Genomic DNA, 17771 nt, shown 5'->3' on the forward strand with positions numbered 1-17771 from the left:
CGGAGCCTTTGAAGCATCGCCCTAGCCGTCTGATACGTTCTTTTGTGGTTCCCCATCCCTTCTTATCTACTCTATGCCAATACTCCATTCGTATGCAATGCACGCATACACCTCGTCTGATCCATTCATGGCCTCACGCAGGGGAACTCTCATTCATAGCAAAGCCCACAAGTCATCGCTCATTTCGGACCTAAAAGTGGTGACGGCTGGCACCGGCCGAAGATGCCCCACCGGCTTCTATCGGCTCGGGCCCGATGCGGGGCCATCCGGGTTCTCCGGGATGACTCAGCTCGGTGAGGTCAGAGTCACTTCATCGGTGAGAGCTCAGGTGGGGCTGGCAAATGGAATTGTCGTCATTGCTAATTCATTCTGCCGCTTCTTCCTCCGCACAAGCTCCAACACGCGACAGCTCCAACCGCCTCAGCGACTGGTTTCTGGTTGTTGCAACTGACCATGAACCCTTCCTGAAGGCGTCACCTATCATTCTAAATTGAAGATCTGCCCCAAATGTCCAGGATTTGGGCCCTCAGCAGTCGAGCTCGCCTGCCCATGGCGGGGCCGATTCGAGCTTTTCGACCGTTGAACTTCTCGACGACGAGCGCCGCCCGCGCCGCCGAAATCCGCGATGTCTCCTCCCTCCCTCGAAGAATCGTCCCAAAGTATCGAGACCCTCCGAACTCGACATCAGGCTTGTTGTCTCTGCACTGGCCAACGCCACCACGGAACATCCTCCTCATGCCGAAACTGCGGTCCCCACAAGTCCTGCGTGCGACGATCGATTTCGCGAAGCACCTGAACAGCACATACACCGGCTTGAACCTAATATTTGAGCCGCGAGTTGCGACGATGGTCCACGAGTCGTTGAATTTCCCCATCTACACCTGCGACCCATCGAGTTTCCCCGACAGGATCGACATGATCACCACACTGGGCGGCGACGGCACAATCTTGCGCGCCGCCAGCCACTTCAGCATGTACTCCTCCGTACCACCGATCCTCGCTTTCAACTTTGGAACGATAGGATTCTTGGCTGAGTGGAAGTTTGAGGAATACAAGAGAGCGTGGAGGGAGGCTTACATGAGCGGCAGCGGGGTTGCGACCGAGGATTTGATGGGGCCTCATACGAGGGTCGCCAGCGGAGAGATGGAGCACGAGCCGAAGAATAAGGACAACGGATGGCACCATTCTCCAGGAAAGAGTATGGGACCGAGTAGGGCGGCTAAGATTCTCCTTCGACACCGGTTGCGAGTCGGGGTTTTCGACACAAATGGCCAGAACATCAACAGCCAGCTGCTACCGACGACGAAGTCCCAGGCGCATCTCCCCGCAACACCCCCCGAAGACACAATCTTGACAAAGAGAGACATCCCTCAGCCCATCCACGCGCTCAACGAACTGCTCATTCACCGCGGCCCGAAGCCACACCTTGCTCACATTGACATCTATCTCAACAACCGATTCCTTACAGAAGCCGTCGCTGATGGAATACTCCTCAGCACGCCCACCGGCTCAACCGCTTACAGCCTTAGCGCTGGCGGCTCCATCATCCACCCCCTCGTCAAATCTCTCCTTATCACGCCAATCTGTCCCCGAAGTCTCAGCTTCCGCCCACTAGTACTTCCTCTCAACACCAAGGTCACGCTTAAAGTCAGCAGCAAGAACCGCGACGGCGAGCTCGAGGTCAGCATCGACGGCAAGCGCAGCGCTGGCGCCCCAATCGGTACAGAGATCCGCGTTGAAGGCGAAATGGTTGGTGAGTCGGGTAGTGGCGATTGGAAGGGCGGCGTACCCTGCGTCATCTGCGGACCTGGGAAGGGCGACGCTGCCGAGTACGATGATGACGGCTGGGTTGGCGGCTTGAACGGGCTGTTGATGTTCAACTATCCTATCGGAAGGGGGCAGTGAATCTATTCTTGATACCCGAATGTAACACCAAAAGTCTTTCTGGATGGCGTTGGAGGGATCTTGCACAATGGCATTGTATGGGAAAGGGAATCGGCTTTCATCTTTGTGGGTGGTACTCATTCTTTCAACTTCATAAAAGCAATGCACAACGGCGAACTATACGCTTTGACCCAAGTCCATCTCGACTTTGTCATGGAGTCTGTCTTTGAGCTCATGTTAATGTGATGGGATCTTAAATATCGAACATCGCTGCGGCTAACAATGGGGTTGTTTATAAACCCTCGGCCTATATCATGAAGGTAACGTCGTAGCATTCCGAGTAATTGACTCTAACATCATCAGCTTCTCTTTTATCAACATTCAAACCATCATATCTACTAGACTCAGCACTACTACTTCTGCTTGATACAACTTCATTTCAATTCTCACTCATCTTAACTACGACGACGATAGAGACGACGACAGACACAACGACAGACACGACGACAGAGACGAAACCCCGATTTCCACGCCACGTCCCCCATTCAACGCCCAAGATGAACAACTTCAACACCACCTGGGACTTCCATGGACTTCCTCCTTCCCCTCCCCCTCCCCCTCCCCCTCCTCACCCCTTTAACACCCTCCCTGCCGAACTCCAGGATGCAATCTACGAGGTTGCCACAGACCCTAACCAACCGCAGATTCGCTTCGTGAATTTCAGAGAACACCGCACTCACCAGCCAGATTGTCCTCCATTCAGCATCACCTGCCCCTGCCAAAACGCCCGCTACCTCACTTTCCATCCCCTTCGACGTCAGGACGTCGCCAACAAAGCAAGCTGGCGTCATATTATCCATGCAATTGAGTCTTCCGCCCCAGATGTGCACGTTGCAAGTATTAATCACCAAAGCCGTGACGCAACGGACCGCCTCATCGCATCGAACCGTTTCCCTCAGCAGCAGGGCAACTGGTCCTTGACCACTGCGCCAGCCATGACCTCAGCCGAACGCGCAGCATGCCGACACACCCCGAAGACCTTCATCGGCGACCCAACTCGGTGCAGAACCCAGGACCTCGTCCTCGTCCACTTCCCCGATGATCAATCAGTAACCTTCCCGCGTCAGTGGGTCGGTAAGCCATTGTTCTTTGACCCGTTGTGCGGTGATCTTGAGGCCATCGCCGTGACCATGGACAATTGGCTGGACCAGTCCTACTCGCGCTATCTTGGGTGGTGGCTCGAAAAGATGACAGACGGGCAAGCGAGGCCATGGGAACTCCTTGAGCGGTACGGTGCCGACAACGTCGCCAACGGGAACTTCCCTGCCGACTGGGTAAAAACTCCCCAGGCCCAAGGCTATGTCCCATGGTACCCCGAGAACCCCCAGCGCAAGCTTAATTATGCCAACAACGGCGGCACTTCGAATATGCGCATCGTGCACGACATCTTCACCGGCCTCAAGGAGTTGTGGTTCTTAGACTTTGACGCGCTGCATCCAGATCTTGATCTCAATGCGGTCCAGAGGTACCGCAACACGTACAAACCCCGACATGACTGTCAAAAGTGCAAGTATGTACACGAGGGCTTCCCAAGGGTATTTGGGGGCGTCGATGCATATGACTTCATGGAGCTGCGGATATGTGATACTGGCTTTAACGGGCCGTTTATCATACGACATGATCCGCAGGATTTCATTGACGCTAGGAGACAGCTGGAGAGGGAATGGCCCCATAGGGATTGCCATGGCAAGGCTTGGTTTCGTTCGAAGCCGGTGGCGAAGCTACTTGTGCCGATTCCCAAGATGCCGTAAGTGGCACCAAGATAGGGAAAGTGGAAAGGTAACGACGGCGATGGACGACGCAGATAGACGACGACGATAGACGACGACAGTAGACACATCCCGGCTAGTAAAACTCCATGGCATATGTAGGTAGGTTATTTTCAAGAGCATATAGATTGGATACATAAGGTAGCGTTTAATTTGAATATGCCTGTTTCATAGGTCTTGCTCTCTATGCCAAATGGCCAATTGCTTAGACACTCAGGTAAAATGGGATCACCCCAGGATCCATACCCGTCCAGATAAATGGCATCCCTTGGCTCAATCCTTGGTCATCAAACTTTCGTGTACTGATCTCCTTGCTGATTATGCCCATCGCTATCATGAATTGTTCATTGGCAGCCTTCACAGCTTCCCCAGTGCCAGAGAGCAGAGTCTTGACGTCAAACATGTGTAGTAGTGTCTCGTTGTTCTCAACGATCTTTGGTCTGTTGAAGCGCGCAAGGAGCGAGATCTGCTCGACCGACTTCTGCTCGTTGGGCAGCCAAGGGAGAAGGTCCTTAATACCGCCCTTAGCCGTCGGCACGGGGGCGTAGAGCGAAGCCGGGTGGAGAGGCAGGACGCCCGAGGTGGTGAAGGGCTCGCCTTGGTTCAGCACATGGTGAGATACGCCGGTGAGCCAGGCCATGTGGGTCAGGATCTCAGCAAGCTGCTTCCGGGTGTTCAACGGGGCGGAAGGGAAGTTGATGACTTTGGCAGGACCATTAGCCTCGGCAATCCAGGCCTGTATTTCTGCGTCCTCAGCCAGCACTTTGTCAGACTCATAGACCGTGTCGACGAAGGTTCCAATGAACGTGCGGATAGCGTCGATAATTTTGTGGCCATCTTCGTGGAAGGGGATGTGAGGCAACTCTGGACCGTAAGAGGCGTTCAGCAGTCCTCTCGTGCGGAGGTCTTCCTCAAAGTAGTTCGCCTGAAATGGGCCAGCGACAGTCGGATAGAAATCCGTCGCAAACTTCCTCGCATACACGTTGGAAAACGCAAAGCTCTGGTCAAATAGCCCGCCCGGGTTGAACAGCGCGATCTCACCGGTCGCTCTGATGGCGTAGGCCTGGAACATGAGGCGCTGCAGGAGTCCGAAAACCGGGTGCTGGCTGCTGAGCGTGCGGATGGCAGCCAGGTTGACAATCTCAGCGACAGCATGGGAGTTGGCGAGGTGGTAGATCTGGCCGTGGAGGAAGTCGTTGACGTTGTACATGATCTTGGCGAGAAGCCAGTCGTTGGGGTCATCCAGGGGTGTGTAGACTAGGTCGGAGCCGACATTGGTCTTGATGGCCAGTGGGAGGAATTGCCCGGAACGCTGGTCGAGGAAGAAGAGCGCTTGACAGGCGGCGGAGTAACGGCCATCTTGGGCTGTGTACTCAGCTTGGTAGCTGTGGTCTGCCAGGAAGAGGCTGCCAGACTGGAAGAGGGTGTCGAGGGTTGTCCCCGTGAGATGGGTGACGTTGTTGGCGTCGACAGAAAATGGGATTTTGTCGGACTCTGGGTTGAGGCGGCAGACAACGTAGGGGTTTGTGGATAGCCGCTCCATTGCGAATAGGAGATCTGAGGTGAAGTTGCTGAATTGGCCTTGGGCAATGCCGCCAGGTACTGAGCCAGACCAGTGGCCATCGTACAGAATCTTGTAGTCTTCCAAAGTCTTGAGCCCGCCATGCTATGAAATGATTGGTTAGACTTGCGGCGGGATTTGCTGGTATCCGAAACGAACTTACATCTTGAATGGCCTTGAGCGATGCGTTGCCCTCTCTGAAGGCATCTTGCTGCACTGGAGTCAAGTCTTGGATCCACTTGGCTTGCTCCTGTCTAACTATCTGGGTTCCGACAGAGCCGCCAATAAAGAGGGAGGTTTCTCCGATGATTGACGGTACGTAGGTGATGGTGTCACGCTTGAGCTTGATTTCCTCCTTCCTTTCTTGGAAGTCGTGGTCATCTTGGGGAAGTGTGTACTCGGTGGGAACTGGGAACCCGGTCCAGGCAGTAGGTGTGGCTACTGCAGTTGAAGACGTGACATTGCCATCAGCCCTTACAGCTAGAGCATTGACAACCGTTGTGAGACCGGCAATGGATAGGAGAAGTCTCATGGCGACTGGAGGATCAAAGATGTTGGGATGAGATGAGCAGTTGCTTGTACTGTTTGATGGAAGCACATCTTCAGCATCTCGAGAGATACGTCGCTTTTAACAGGAATCCCTTTTGCGCAGGCTGTCGAGAATAGAATTGAACTGAGACATGAATCCTGAAATGGTTATCCTCCCGCATGTCGCCCAGTCTCTATGCCTTACTGCGCCATCTCAATCTGACAATTGCCCGACACCTCAGTGGACGTCGAACAAAGAATAAGCCTCGATGGTTCCTGTGTCAGGGCTTATACGACATCAGCATCCCAAATAGAACAGAATTTTCCATTCATCTCGGGTAAGACTCGTATCTAGGCACCAAACCACTGAGTCATGTAACTGGTCACCTGTATACAGGCAAGGTACAGGATTCGATGCGGCTGGTTCGGCCCGGGCCTGCTTCAATAATTCATGTGAAGTGAGAGAATATGATTGCTCATCTGGCAATGAAGGGAACAATGGGATATCGGTGAGATGTATACGCATTGAGATATGAAGGATGGCCAAAGTGACATCCGTGCCAAGGCCTGTGCCTCAAGACCATGTTTTCACCACCCTGTCTATGCTCGTTCTGATGTAGTTTGTGACCTATTCGAGCTTTTGCTCTTCCTTCATCCCCTTTTCGCAACTTCTGCCTGCATTTGCTTCCATCCATTCTCGAAGGATAAACACCGAAATGGCGGTGACTGTGACAAAGGATTTCGCTATCACAAACTTCTGCCTGCTTTCGTGGTAACTTGCAATGTGGCGAGGCGGCTTTTTGGATTTGTGACGAGCTCAAAGACAAGCAAGCGATCCAGGCGTAGAGACTTCCTTAGGAATTGTACCATGAGCGAGACGTAATATCGTTCCTTGGGCTCTTCTGGAGGAACGGTTGGACCACATAAAAGGGCTGCTCAGGAAACACAGTCCCAACATTCCTGAATCCATGCATAGTACCCAGCCCTCTTGCAAATATGTTGAAATTCGAAAACTTTCTATTGCTCTTCGCAGTCATCGTACCCTCGGCACTTTCCTTTCCTAGTCATCAGGACTGGATCTTGGCTGCGCGGGATCAAGTGGCCGTTGGCCACAACGATCTCTACATCCCCGACCCGAAGAACCCCACGCCATACAAGGAGCCTTTCACATGGGACGAAAAGCTCAATTATTACGAGAAACACACCAACGGCTCAGGCGACGGCTACTATCGGCGAGCCTCATGTCCTGCGCTGAACACGCTTGCCAACCGCGGATTTATCAATCGCTCCGGCCGCAACATCAGCTACGACGAAATCGCACAGGCTATGCGGGTGGTGTGGAACTTTGGTGATGACAATGTAAGCCACTTGTTGCCTGCTGAATACGACCGTCCACTCACACCCCCCAGATCGCGCTTGTAGTCAGCCCGACCAGCCAATTACATCCCGGCCCTCGTATCGACCTCGACAACTTCAACGATGATCCCGTGCAGTTCATAGTCAACTGCATCGCCGCGCCGACCCGAAATGACAGGGGCATGGGTGACAACGTCAACATGAACCACACCCTCTTCGAGCAACTCCTCTCGGCCTCAAAGGATGGCGAGACTCTGACGCTTGAAGACGCTGCGGAGCACCACCACCGCCGACACAACGACTCCAAGGCGATAAACCCCAAGTTCAGGTTCGGCAACCACGGCGCTGTCTGCTCGCTCGCGCAGTATGCCAACTTATTTGGTGTCCTGGGTCGCCGTGGTAAGCATGGACCCACCACGTTATACATCGAGGACGTGAAGAAGTTTTACCTGGACGATGATTGGCCTGTTGGATACGAGAGACGTCAACTGCCTTACTACTCACCTGAGGCGGGTAGCTTTCTTGAGCGGATGGCTAGACACATCGGGTACGAGATTCAAAGGCCTTATCCTGCGAATGAGTCGCAGTTGTATGATGTTGAGGGGGATGTTGCTGTTTTTGATGTGCTGCCTCCTTGGAAACTGCCCGAGAAGTACAAGTCAAATGAGTAAACGCAGGTGTATCTCATGTAATCTCAGATAGCTCTTTCCTCAGATCTTGGTTCTGATTGCCTATCCTGCGGCTTACCATGCGACTCTCGCATTTTCATCATCCTTAATTTTCTTGTCGTTCCCGTCGGCCCTGCCGTTCATTTGTGATCAGTGTAGAAACGGGCCCTACCTGCCTCATCACAAGTTTGGATGTGAAGAACTGGACTTCACAACTTGTGCTGCTTCTTTTGAGGCTGGGCCTTCTTCCAAGCCGCCGCAGTCTCATTCATCTTCGCGCACTTGACACTGAGAGCCTCGTAAAGATCCTTATGAACACCCCCGGCTTCCACCAGGTTCGCAACCTTGCCCTTCCCGTAGTCGAAGAACACGATCCATCCTTCCGACTCAGCCACGGGAGCTTGCTGCCTAAGAGACCACATGGTCGTGGTGATGAAGTAGCGATCGGGTCTTACTTCGCCCAGCCGAACGGCGCAGATGATCTGATTTTTGGTATGACAATGTCAGCATGGCGGACGGCCAAGGCATGGCAATTGGCCCCCAATACTATAGCGGCCCGACTTACCGAGTCGGGGTAAGAAACGGGTCTTTTGATGTCAACAGTGAACTGCTTGACCATGACCCCGATGCCCTTTGCATTGATGAAGTCGTTGATCTTGTCACCTAACTGCGCCTCAAAGCTCTCGAACACGCGGAAGTTGCAAGACGACGCAAAGTGGGAGAAGCCTGCGTTCATGATGTGCCCAAAAGGGTCTTGGTCGTCGGCCCACACCACGCCCTGCCACAATGATGAGCTCATGACATGATTAATGTTCATAAAGGCGATTACTCACATGCTCAATCATTGTTTCGTCGTCATAGCCTTGCTCCAAAATCTTTTTGATCAGGCTCTCTCGAAGGGGCTGATAGGCTGCGCCGCCGCCCGGTGCATGATAGGACGACGCCTCGAGGCGAGACGTAAAGCTCTTGATTTTGCGAGACATGGCAAGTTTGGCGAATCCTTGGGATTGAATCTTCGTCTAGAGTGCGAAATTGTGGTGCAAAACATAAATTACCAGTCACAAATCATGAAAGATTTCCTCTGTCATGATATGGACGCACGCAGCAAGTCGCACGCTGTAGCCGCTGCTGACATTCAGCCATTGAACCGAGGCTGATTTCATTCTGTGTGACATTGATTACATACTTCCAAGACATCCAAGACATGTGACGTAAGCCGGGCGAAGAGGCATTTCAGCCGCCGTGATGTATCACCCCCACCGTCAGCTGACCGCCTGAGACCTTCCCGAAGCCTCTTAGTCAAACCCCAAAGTAAGCCGTACGTCTTGCGTTCTTGATATCCAGCATCTTTGCATAAATTGCCTATCATAACTAGCTGAGAGTACAATTTCCGGTCCTTTGCCAAGGTTCTCAAGAACATGCACCCGGATAGCTTGACTCTTCCGGTTGATCACCGCCGCTGGGAACTGACGTTTGTAGCGAATGCCTTGAGAGTTCTTAAGTCTCATCTGCGTATTCCAAAAGAAGGAAGTGACTTTGGAATTAGTGGAATTAACGTATTTATTCATAAGGCCTTCTTTTGCTTGGATGCCTTTTCCGAGTGTGGCGTCACCGAGCAAAGTAAACTCTCGGGTCAGTCGATGTATATTTACAATGCACCCGGGCTAGGCGGCAGTTCGCCTGAATCCCATTCCTGAGGTTCCGCACCCATTACAAACTCAAACTTGCCTCCCACACCGTTCTCGCCTAGGAGATCATCATGCGTGACCCAGCTCTTGTCCCATGTCTTACCGTTCACCTTCAAAGACTGGATATACGGGCCTTGATCGAGTCCAGTGGCTGTGAGTTGTAATTGGCCGCCGTCCCTGCCGAGCTTGATGGTTGTGTTCTCGAATCGAGGTGAAAGAATCAGGTAAACGGGCTGAGTAACGACAGGGTAGAGTCCGAGCATGTTCCACACGAGCCAACTGCTCATACTTCCAGCATCGTCATTGCCTGGAATACCGCTAGGTCCGACGTGGTAATACTCGTCCACGACGAACTTGCTCCTCATTACGCTCTTCCACTGTCTCCCTTTGATGTAGTTGTAGAGGAACGGGGTCATGAAACTAGGTTCATTACCAGGGTTGTAAATCATGCTGCCGATGCCGTTGTTCCCCTGCTCCTGCTCTCCAAGGCCAGGAATGAAGCTCGTGTCAAGTCGGCTTTCAAACTTGGTAGGGCCTCCCATCAAAGTGATCAAGGTCGACATGTCGTGAGGCGCAGTGAAGCTGTATTCCCACGGGGTGCCTTCGTAAGAGATGGCCTCCCAGTTGCACTCGCCGCATGCAAGGGGGCTGTAACCGGGGAGAACAGTGCCATTAGACTGCAGAGGGGCGAGGAACCCGGTGAAGTTCAGCGCAGATACATCAGCGAGCCAGATCTTCTGCCATCCGCTATTTGTGCTATGTCAGTCTTGTCTCTAAGAATGCCTGATACCCCGGAGAGGTCTTACGTGGATCTGTTTAAATACTTCCCGGCATCATCCGGCGCCTCGCCTTTGGCAATTTGAGAGACAGCAAAATCGTTCAGAGAGTACTCCACCGTCTTACTAACGCTTCGTCCATAGTTGGTCGACACGTATCCGTACTTTTTCCAGTCATCCAAGGCGCCTCTTCCCTCCTTTGTGCTTCCCGTGGGATCGTTGAAGTCAAAGTTGTTGTAAGGCTGCAGCTCGGCATTGGTACGTACGGCAGCATAGCCGTCTGCCCAGTTGATAAGCTTATCCTTGTCAAGTTTCTTGACGTATGCATCGGCAAGGACGTTGTCGGAGTTAGAGCCACCTTGGACACGGCCGTTGTGGTTGTGACTGCGGCCCTCGGGCAAGAAGCGCTCGTGTCTCCAGATATCAATCATGGCCCGGACTAAAATATGTAAGTTGAAGCTTCAGGATATGTCTAGGAGAATCTTACTCATGTCGACCTGACGGTTCGGTAGGATGAGAGAGATGAGCGCATGTGTGCAGCGGAAGGTGTCCCACAAGGTATAGAAATCGTCATAATACGGCTCTTTAGACTCCCAGGCGGGATTCTCCCCCGTGCGGTCGGAGGGCATCAGGTGGGAGTGGTAGAGACCGGTATAGAACATTTCAAGCTGTGTCTCATTCTGAGTTTGAACGTCGATCTTGGACAGCACCTCTTCGTTCCAAGCCGCCTTGGCCTCAGTCACGGTCTTGTTCAAATCCCAATGAGGAATCTCATCCTTGATGAACTGGCAAGCCTTCTCGGTGGAGATCCACGAAACGCCAACTTTCGACGTCAACGTGGACACAGTGGATGGGAACGAGAAGATGCCTCCAATACGGTCTGCATATTGATAGCCATCAATACCTCCATGGATCGACGTCGCGTTATTGTAAAACGGCTTTACGTCTGTTGTGTTTGGCCAATACGGATCTGTGTAGATGCCAGAGAACAGACCGACATCTTCCGGGACGCTGTCAAACTGGCCGCAAAAGTAGATCTTGAAATCGCCGCCTACAATTGGTTAATCAATCTGGACGTCGACCTCAAGATTTTATGACATACCAAGTGACCAGCCTTCCCTGTAGATGCCATATCCAGAGTACGTAGAGCCGTCTTCGCTGCGCTCGAGGAACCCATTGCTGTACCATTGAGACTCCTTACCCCGGGTCGGCAGGTAGTGACTCAGATCGACCAGAACATGGCGGCCGCCATCCTTAGAGAACTCGTACTTGATTATGCCCGCATGCATGCTGGCGCTCATCTCTGCCGTGACTCCGCTCTCCAGCACCGTCTTGTAGTATCCGACCTCTGCCACGTCATGCCCGACTCTCGGTTGCATGTATGTGATATTATCCAGCAGATTGACGCCCTCAAGTGTGGTAAGGGGCATCTGAGGGATGAGGCCGTATGTCGGAGCGCCTCCCGTACCACTGACGTGCAGCATGGTGATGGCGGTGACATTGCCTTCGACGGTGTAGCCTGCATTTGCCTGATACCTGGTATCCCATCTCGTAGTGTCGATGCCGACCTTGACGGCGCCAAACGGCAGAGTAGGTCCGGGGAAAACATTGCCGCCTTGGTACGACGAACCGTCGGGGCCTTCTGTTCCAAGGAACAAGTCAACGTGCGGCGTGAAGTCCTTCGCCTCTGCGACTCCGAAAAGCCCGGCCGCAACGGCGCTCACGCCGACAGCGAACGTGCGAAACACTCCCATGATGTCGGACTTGGCTGATCAATCGGATGCAACGCAAACGCCGCAATCATCTGGGTTCGGGGAGGTTTTATGCTCACGAGTCGCATGCTCATTTGGCGGACGGCATTGACCCGAAGGGTCGGATTCGGTGCTGTCGATCTACATGATGGCAAGCTTGGAAATGTTGTTTATATCCACTTTCCCCGCATGGAACGAATGACTTTATGGGGAACTGCCGGGAGACGATACTTGGATTGGTTAGGGCGCCGGCATCGCCAGATTGTTTAAAAAGAAGTCTCGTTCCCCCTCACCTTGGCAGCTCCGCGAAACTCCGCTGCCAATTAGCTAAGAGGACCTACCCGCTTGTTTGATGATGTCAGTGCTAGGAAGGCCTGTCTTGTGGGGGTCAGGTGATGTCAATTGATTTTATCTCGAAAGCCTAAGCAGCACTTCTGCCTTAGGATTATGGTGTTTTTGTATCTACAGGACGCTCGCAATTGAATCATGGGGCGCTCAAACGTATGTGTTCGTCTTGAAACTTCTTTCAGTCTCGATTTGAGCGAGTTTCGTGGCCGGAAAACGCAGGAAGAGCGATTCTTGCCGGCTTCACGGTTAAATGAGAGTTCAAGCCAGGAGTTTATCCAACGCTACCGGCTTTGTGGGGGAACGCCGTTGCCGGACCATACTCCACTCACCAAGCACAGGGTAGTCCAGGGACAAGGATCCGGGAACACCTCGACATGGAGATGGGATGAACCGCAACACATAAGCCTTGAGAAGAACGACAGCTAAGATTGATCATCAACACATTATCTGATGTAAGCTAAGAATTTTGCCCATAAATTTAATAACCACCAAGTCTTTCTGTTTAAATTCATACCGTGTCAAGTACTGCGAGGGACTTTCCCAGTCTCTTTGGCCCGTTTATGTCCTGACATTTTCCCTTTAATCAAATTGGCTAAAGAGATTCCTTTACTTTCGAGGTAGAAGAGTAGTTATTGGCTCGTGGATCATTGTAAGATCTTTATCTCCCTCGAAAGTCCCAACACAAGTGCAGAATCCACTCGCACCCCCTGAAGTGTCGAACAAGTAAGTACTAGCTTGTCAAGTGTAGATCCATTGCATCTCTTGAAGCCTCCAACAGCGACAGGTCCATAAATATGGCCCTGAGGACCATCATTTGCAATAGAAAACTTTCGCTTTCTACCTAGGCACAACCTCCAAGGGGCTTAGAGTTGTCGTAGGGGCACTGGCGAGTCTCCAATTCAGGCTGAACTTGAGGGTTAGCGGGAGCAGTGAGCGCCAGAGTGGCAGTCTTCAGTGGTGTTGTTAGCAATATTCCACCGTGCAGCGGTGGAATCTCTGTTTCGAAGACATACGTTTCGAAGACATACCGAAGAAGGCGAAGACGTGAACTAACTTCATTTGGATGAGGTTGTTGGGTTGATACAAGCCTGCGCGGTTGCCAATTCCAGCGCCTCACGCGGTCTAAACCGACCGACCACGAAGGGCTTGGACAGTATTCGATAAGTTAGTACCTGACGTCAGCAATACCAAGTTTTCTAAGTTGCTCTGGCCACAGAAAATGGAAAAAATCCAGATTCTCTACCGCAGCTTGACGAAAGATACGAATTACCACCCCCAACGAGAATTCTCCACTAAAAGATAGTGCTCTATCAGTCAAGGCATCGGATCTTCTTAGAACCTTCTAAAGCCACCTGTTGTCTTGCCCCAGCACAATCGATCATTCAAATTAAGCTTCTAGGGGGAAATTTTGTGTCTCGACGAGTTGGTTCGATAATCAGCTAACCAGACATTCCGCGCAATATCGTGAACCTTAAAATGTACCGGTGGAAAGGCATAGAGGGTTGAAGAAAGAGGAAGAAGAGCACCAGAAGGTTCTGTCGGTCTCAGAGGCCCTGCGTAACATTATCTGACGAAGTTGATTGGCAGGGAACCTTTACAGACATGTTTAAGGCATCTCCCGTGCTGCCTGCGTCTGGAGGCTGAGGTTATGTTATTGTCACCCCCATACATCTGCCAAATTTAGGGCCAGCGTTGATGGCGCGCTGTCATCACCCGAAACATCGTAATGGGTTGTGAATGCGTTGACGGGGAACAGCTCAGAGTTTAGAAAAAAAGAAAAAAGAGAGAAAAAGGGGGGGGGAGACAATCGAGTCATCCTTCAAGGTCCCAGAGTGAGTAACAGTTGGACTGATTAGGATGGTTTTAGCCATGTGCTACCATTTGTTGGAACTCTAATTGTCCTCTCACTGAAGGCTCCAGGGTTTGAGAGGTACCCCCCGTACAGGTGGATGCCGCTTTGGCCGAAGCTATGGCAACTTCAAGTCAACGCGTGAGACCATAGATGGCCTTAAGAAAGTGATCATAAGCCCGGGAGTTCGGTCTTTCTCTTGTTTCCTCTTGGCCTTTTTTCTTCATTCGCAATCATCCAATTTCTCAGCTTCCAGCTTATTCACGCGCGTTTTAACCACTCTGAATTATCCGAACCACTTGATTATTCACATAAGTTGATTACTTGCAACTCGATTGTTCGCAACTCGATTGCCCACTACTCAATTACATACCACTCTTACATTCCACTCTTACTTGCCACTCTTACTTTCTACTATTACTTGCCACTCGACTACTACCAGTCGATTACTAACTACTCAATTGCTCATCAGTTGGTTATTCACCACTCCATTCATCATGTCTTGTATCACCAACTTCTTCCGTCGCATCGTCCGCCTCTTCAACAAGAAGACGGCCCTCCCTGACAGTCCCACTACCATCTGGACTCCGCGTAAGTATGTCGGCATCAAGCCGATCGTGGATACCCCCTCCCCTCAACTCGCCAAGCGATACGCTTCCAAGGTTGCCAAGGATCAGCAAGACCAGTGGTTCCGCATCCACGACCAAGAGAAGCACCAACTCAACCACAACGCAGCCGCATGGACCGACCAGCGCCAAGACATGGATCTCGCCGGCATCGAGCTCCAGGAGAGCCACCGGGACGAGAAGATCCAGCGCGAAGCCATTGTCTCGAAGTATCTGGCGCGCAAGCAACGGGCCATGGGACAGTTCTACCGAGACTGGCTCAAGGATCCGACGACTACCGACTTCCCCTTTTGGGGCGACTTGAAGTATCTCTATGACTATTAGCTATTGGTTTTGGTTTTCCTCGCACGAGGTTTTTTTTTTCTCCACCAACGCAACGCACTGTTGCTGTTGGTAAATACATCACTTATTGTTTTTGTCTCGCTCAATAAACTTGCCCCATTGTGATGTCCGTGATGTCTGGTATTCGTCTCTGGTGTTGTTGTTCTCTGCCATCGCCGTCGCCGTCGTCCGTCGTCGTCTCCCGTTGTTAACTTCCGGCGGTGTCGCTTGCCCTTACCACTTTCTGCTATCATTGTCCCCTGTTATCATTCTTGTCTATCGTTGTTGTCGTTGGCATCGACGCATCGACGTCGTTGTCATCGTCGTCTGTAGTCATTTTCAGTCTCGAGCATAGTCGGACAGGCTGCAGTGCTGATTGCGTGAACTCAAGAATTAAAAAGGGCGGTATCTTGCGTAATCATAAATTCGATGTTCCATCCCGACTGTGCTCCGTTCTGAATAAACGATCACTAATGAGAATGTGCTCAAGTCTCACTTGATAGGGTCCTGTCCGGCGGTTTTGTATAATTACCTCTAGTGTGCACCACATCCAAGTTCATGGATCCTATCCCGTGATTGGCATTCCTTCCAGCTCACAACATAGCTACATCTCACTGGGCTCACACACGCAAACACGGCTAGAGTACTATTATGTTTTCTTATTCATACATCTACATCATCCACTTCATTAATACATGCATACAGTCGTCATGCGCGACACCATTTACATCGCCAACAGAGCAATCAAGCTCACAGCCAGCGCAGCCATGCTGATGGAAACCATGGCTGCACCGCTCTCACCGGTGGCGGTAGACGCCGCGGTGCCGGAAGCAGTGCTCGACGGGGAGGTCGCAGTACCGTTGCTCTGGACAATACGGCCCTCGATCTTGGCATCGATGGGGCTCTTGGCCTCGACGTACTGAACAAGGACCTCGTCCTGCGTATCAAGCGAAACAAAGTCAGTCGTCGCAACAAAGATGTTGTCACCGCCGCCAGCAAGGAAGTCAAGCGTGACAACACGGTAGTCCTTCGCGTCATCCAGGGCCTCGCCGCCAATCTCGACCGACACGAGCTTGGAGCCGTTGTTGCCAGCGGGGTTGTACTCGACGACAATGTTCTTGGACACCTGGAAGAAGGAGGTGATGGGCTCGTTGTTGAACTGGTTGACCTTGGTCACGGCGCCCTCGAGCACCTTGCGCAGGTCGGAACCAGAGTATGTGATCTCGACGATGGAATTGCCGAAGGGGAAGGAGGTCAGGACCTCGCCGCGGGTGATGTTGCCCTCGTCGATGGTGGCGCGGATGCCGCCGGCGTTGATGAGCGCGAAGTCGGGCTTGGCGGAGTCGGAGTTGTTGAGGCGGTACTCGTACATGGCGTCCGTCATGACGTTGCCGAGGATGCACTCCTGCTTCTGGCAGAGGGTCTGGTCGAGCTCGACGTTGGAGACGCCGACGACCTCGGCGGCGAAGGCCTCGAAGGGGCCGCGCCACGACTCGATCTGCGCCTGCAGCTCGGGGTCCTGCTCGGTGGTGTTGGTGAGGTGGATGGGCCCGCCGTGGTAGGCGAGGACCTTGCCCTCGGCGTCGTAGGTGACGTCAATGTAGCCGACATACTCGCCCCAGCGGTAGGCCGTGACGATGAAGACGTCGTCGCCGTCCTTGTTCTGCTTGATGGTCGGGTAGGGGCCCTCGGCGTCCTCCATGGAGCCGAGGAGGGTGTGGGAGTGGCCGCCCATGATGAGGTACAGGCCGGTGGTCTGCTCGGCGAGCTTCTGGTCCTCTTCGTAGCCGATGTGGGTAAGGGCGGCGATGCGGGTGATGTTGGTGGTGGACTTGATGTGGTCGATGGTGGACTGGACGGTGCTCACGACGTCGAGGAACTTTGTGCCCGCGCCGGGGGAGGAGATGCCGGGGGTGGTGGGCGTGGTGACGCCGATGACAGCCAGCTGCTGCTCCTCAAAGATGTGGTAGGGCTTAATGGTCTTGTTGAGCTTCTCGTTGTCGGAGACGATGTTTGCCGAGACGATGGGGAAGGTGAGGTTCTGCAGGAAGTCACCAAGCTCGTCGTCGCCGCCGTCGAACTCGTGGTTGCCGAGTGTCATGGCGTCGAAGCCGAGCTGGTTGATCGTCTCGGCGATCTTCTCGCCCTTGTAGAAGGAGTAGAAGAGGGTTCCCTGAAACTCGTCGCCGGCATTCAGCCAGAGGGAGTCGTTGTACTGGGGGCGCAGCTCGTCGACGGTGTGCTTGATGCGGGCGTAGCCGCCGTAGCAGCCACGCTCGGGGCGGGTGCAGTCGGTGCCTGAGGAGGAGTACTCGTCGAGGTGGGCGTGGACGTCGTTCACGTGGAAGAAGGACATGTTGAAGTTGCCCTCGGCGTCGATGCCGCGCTTAGAGAGGCGGGAGGAGTAGAGGTGGTCAGCATCCTGCTTCTCGGGGACCGCGAGCGCGGTGCCAGCGAGGGCGAGGGCCAGCGCTGAGATGGATTGGCGCATCTTGGATGAGGCCGGAAAGTGGGTGGGAGGGAAAGAATTACGAGCAATTTAAGCCGCGATTGAGAGCAGATGCAGTAGAAGTCAATGAAGGCTTC

At 52.9% G+C, this 17771-nt stretch overlaps 8 protein-coding genes across 8 annotated transcripts; 4 read left to right on the forward strand and 4 right to left on the reverse strand.

Annotated features, from left to right (window-relative positions):
• Positions 1-507: 507 nt before the first annotated feature.
• Positions 508-1905, forward strand: GCG54_00012813 (NADH kinase pos5; the record flags this gene model as incomplete). Its single annotated transcript, XM_045412682.1, has 1 exon — positions 508-1905. The coding sequence occupies one exon, from the start codon at positions 508-510 to the stop codon at positions 1903-1905; it is 1398 nt and encodes a 465-aa protein (XP_045268688.1).
• A 536-nt stretch (positions 1906-2441) lies between these two features.
• Positions 2442-3695, forward strand: GCG54_00012814 (uncharacterized protein; the record flags this gene model as incomplete). The annotated part of the gene is made up of 1 exon (XM_045412683.1): positions 2442-3695. The coding sequence occupies one exon, from the start codon at positions 2442-2444 to the stop codon at positions 3693-3695; it is 1254 nt and encodes a 417-aa protein (XP_045268689.1).
• Positions 3696-3918: 223 nt separating this feature from the next.
• GCG54_00012815 (Manganese lipoxygenase) lies at positions 3919-5806 on the reverse strand (the record flags this gene model as incomplete). The annotated part of the gene is made up of 2 exons (XM_045412684.1): positions 3919-5379; positions 5438-5806. 2 exons carry the CDS (start codon positions 5804-5806, stop codon positions 3919-3921), a joined length of 1830 nt encoding a protein of 609 aa, XP_045268690.1.
• A 992-nt stretch (positions 5807-6798) lies between these two features.
• GCG54_00012816 (putative sterigmatocystin biosynthesis peroxidase stcC) lies at positions 6799-7829 on the forward strand (the record flags this gene model as incomplete). Its single annotated transcript, XM_045412685.1, has 2 exons — positions 6799-7161; positions 7212-7829. The coding sequence occupies 2 exons, from the start codon at positions 6799-6801 to the stop codon at positions 7827-7829; spliced, it is 981 nt and encodes a 326-aa protein (XP_045268691.1).
• A 206-nt stretch (positions 7830-8035) lies between these two features.
• Positions 8036-8809, reverse strand: GCG54_00012817 (uncharacterized protein; the record flags this gene model as incomplete). Its single annotated transcript, XM_045412686.1, has 3 exons — positions 8036-8308; positions 8392-8604; positions 8660-8809. The coding sequence occupies 3 exons, from the start codon at positions 8807-8809 to the stop codon at positions 8036-8038; spliced, it is 636 nt and encodes a 211-aa protein (XP_045268692.1).
• Positions 8810-9474: 665 nt separating this feature from the next.
• Positions 9475-12044, reverse strand: GCG54_00012818 (putative secreted glycosidase; the record flags this gene model as incomplete). Its single annotated transcript, XM_045412687.1, has 4 exons — positions 9475-10261; positions 10321-10729; positions 10778-11341; positions 11393-12044. 4 exons carry the CDS (start codon positions 12042-12044, stop codon positions 9475-9477), a joined length of 2412 nt encoding a protein of 803 aa, XP_045268693.1.
• A 2691-nt stretch (positions 12045-14735) lies between these two features.
• Positions 14736-15188, forward strand: GCG54_00012819 (uncharacterized protein; the record flags this gene model as incomplete). The annotated part of the gene is made up of 1 exon (XM_045412688.1): positions 14736-15188. The coding sequence occupies one exon, from the start codon at positions 14736-14738 to the stop codon at positions 15186-15188; it is 453 nt and encodes a 150-aa protein (XP_045268694.1).
• A 721-nt stretch (positions 15189-15909) lies between these two features.
• GCG54_00012820 (5'-nucleotidase) lies at positions 15910-17676 on the reverse strand (the record flags this gene model as incomplete). The annotated part of the gene is made up of 1 exon (XM_045412689.1): positions 15910-17676. The coding sequence occupies one exon, from the start codon at positions 17674-17676 to the stop codon at positions 15910-15912; it is 1767 nt and encodes a 588-aa protein (XP_045268695.1).
• Between the last annotated feature and the right edge of the window lie 95 nt (positions 17677-17771).

This window comes from Colletotrichum gloeosporioides (assembly GCF_011800055.1).
Source record: "Colletotrichum gloeosporioides strain Lc1 chromosome Unknown consensus_16, whole genome shotgun sequence".
In the NCBI taxonomy this organism is placed as follows: Eukaryota; Fungi; Ascomycota; class Sordariomycetes; order Glomerellales; family Glomerellaceae; genus Colletotrichum; species Colletotrichum gloeosporioides.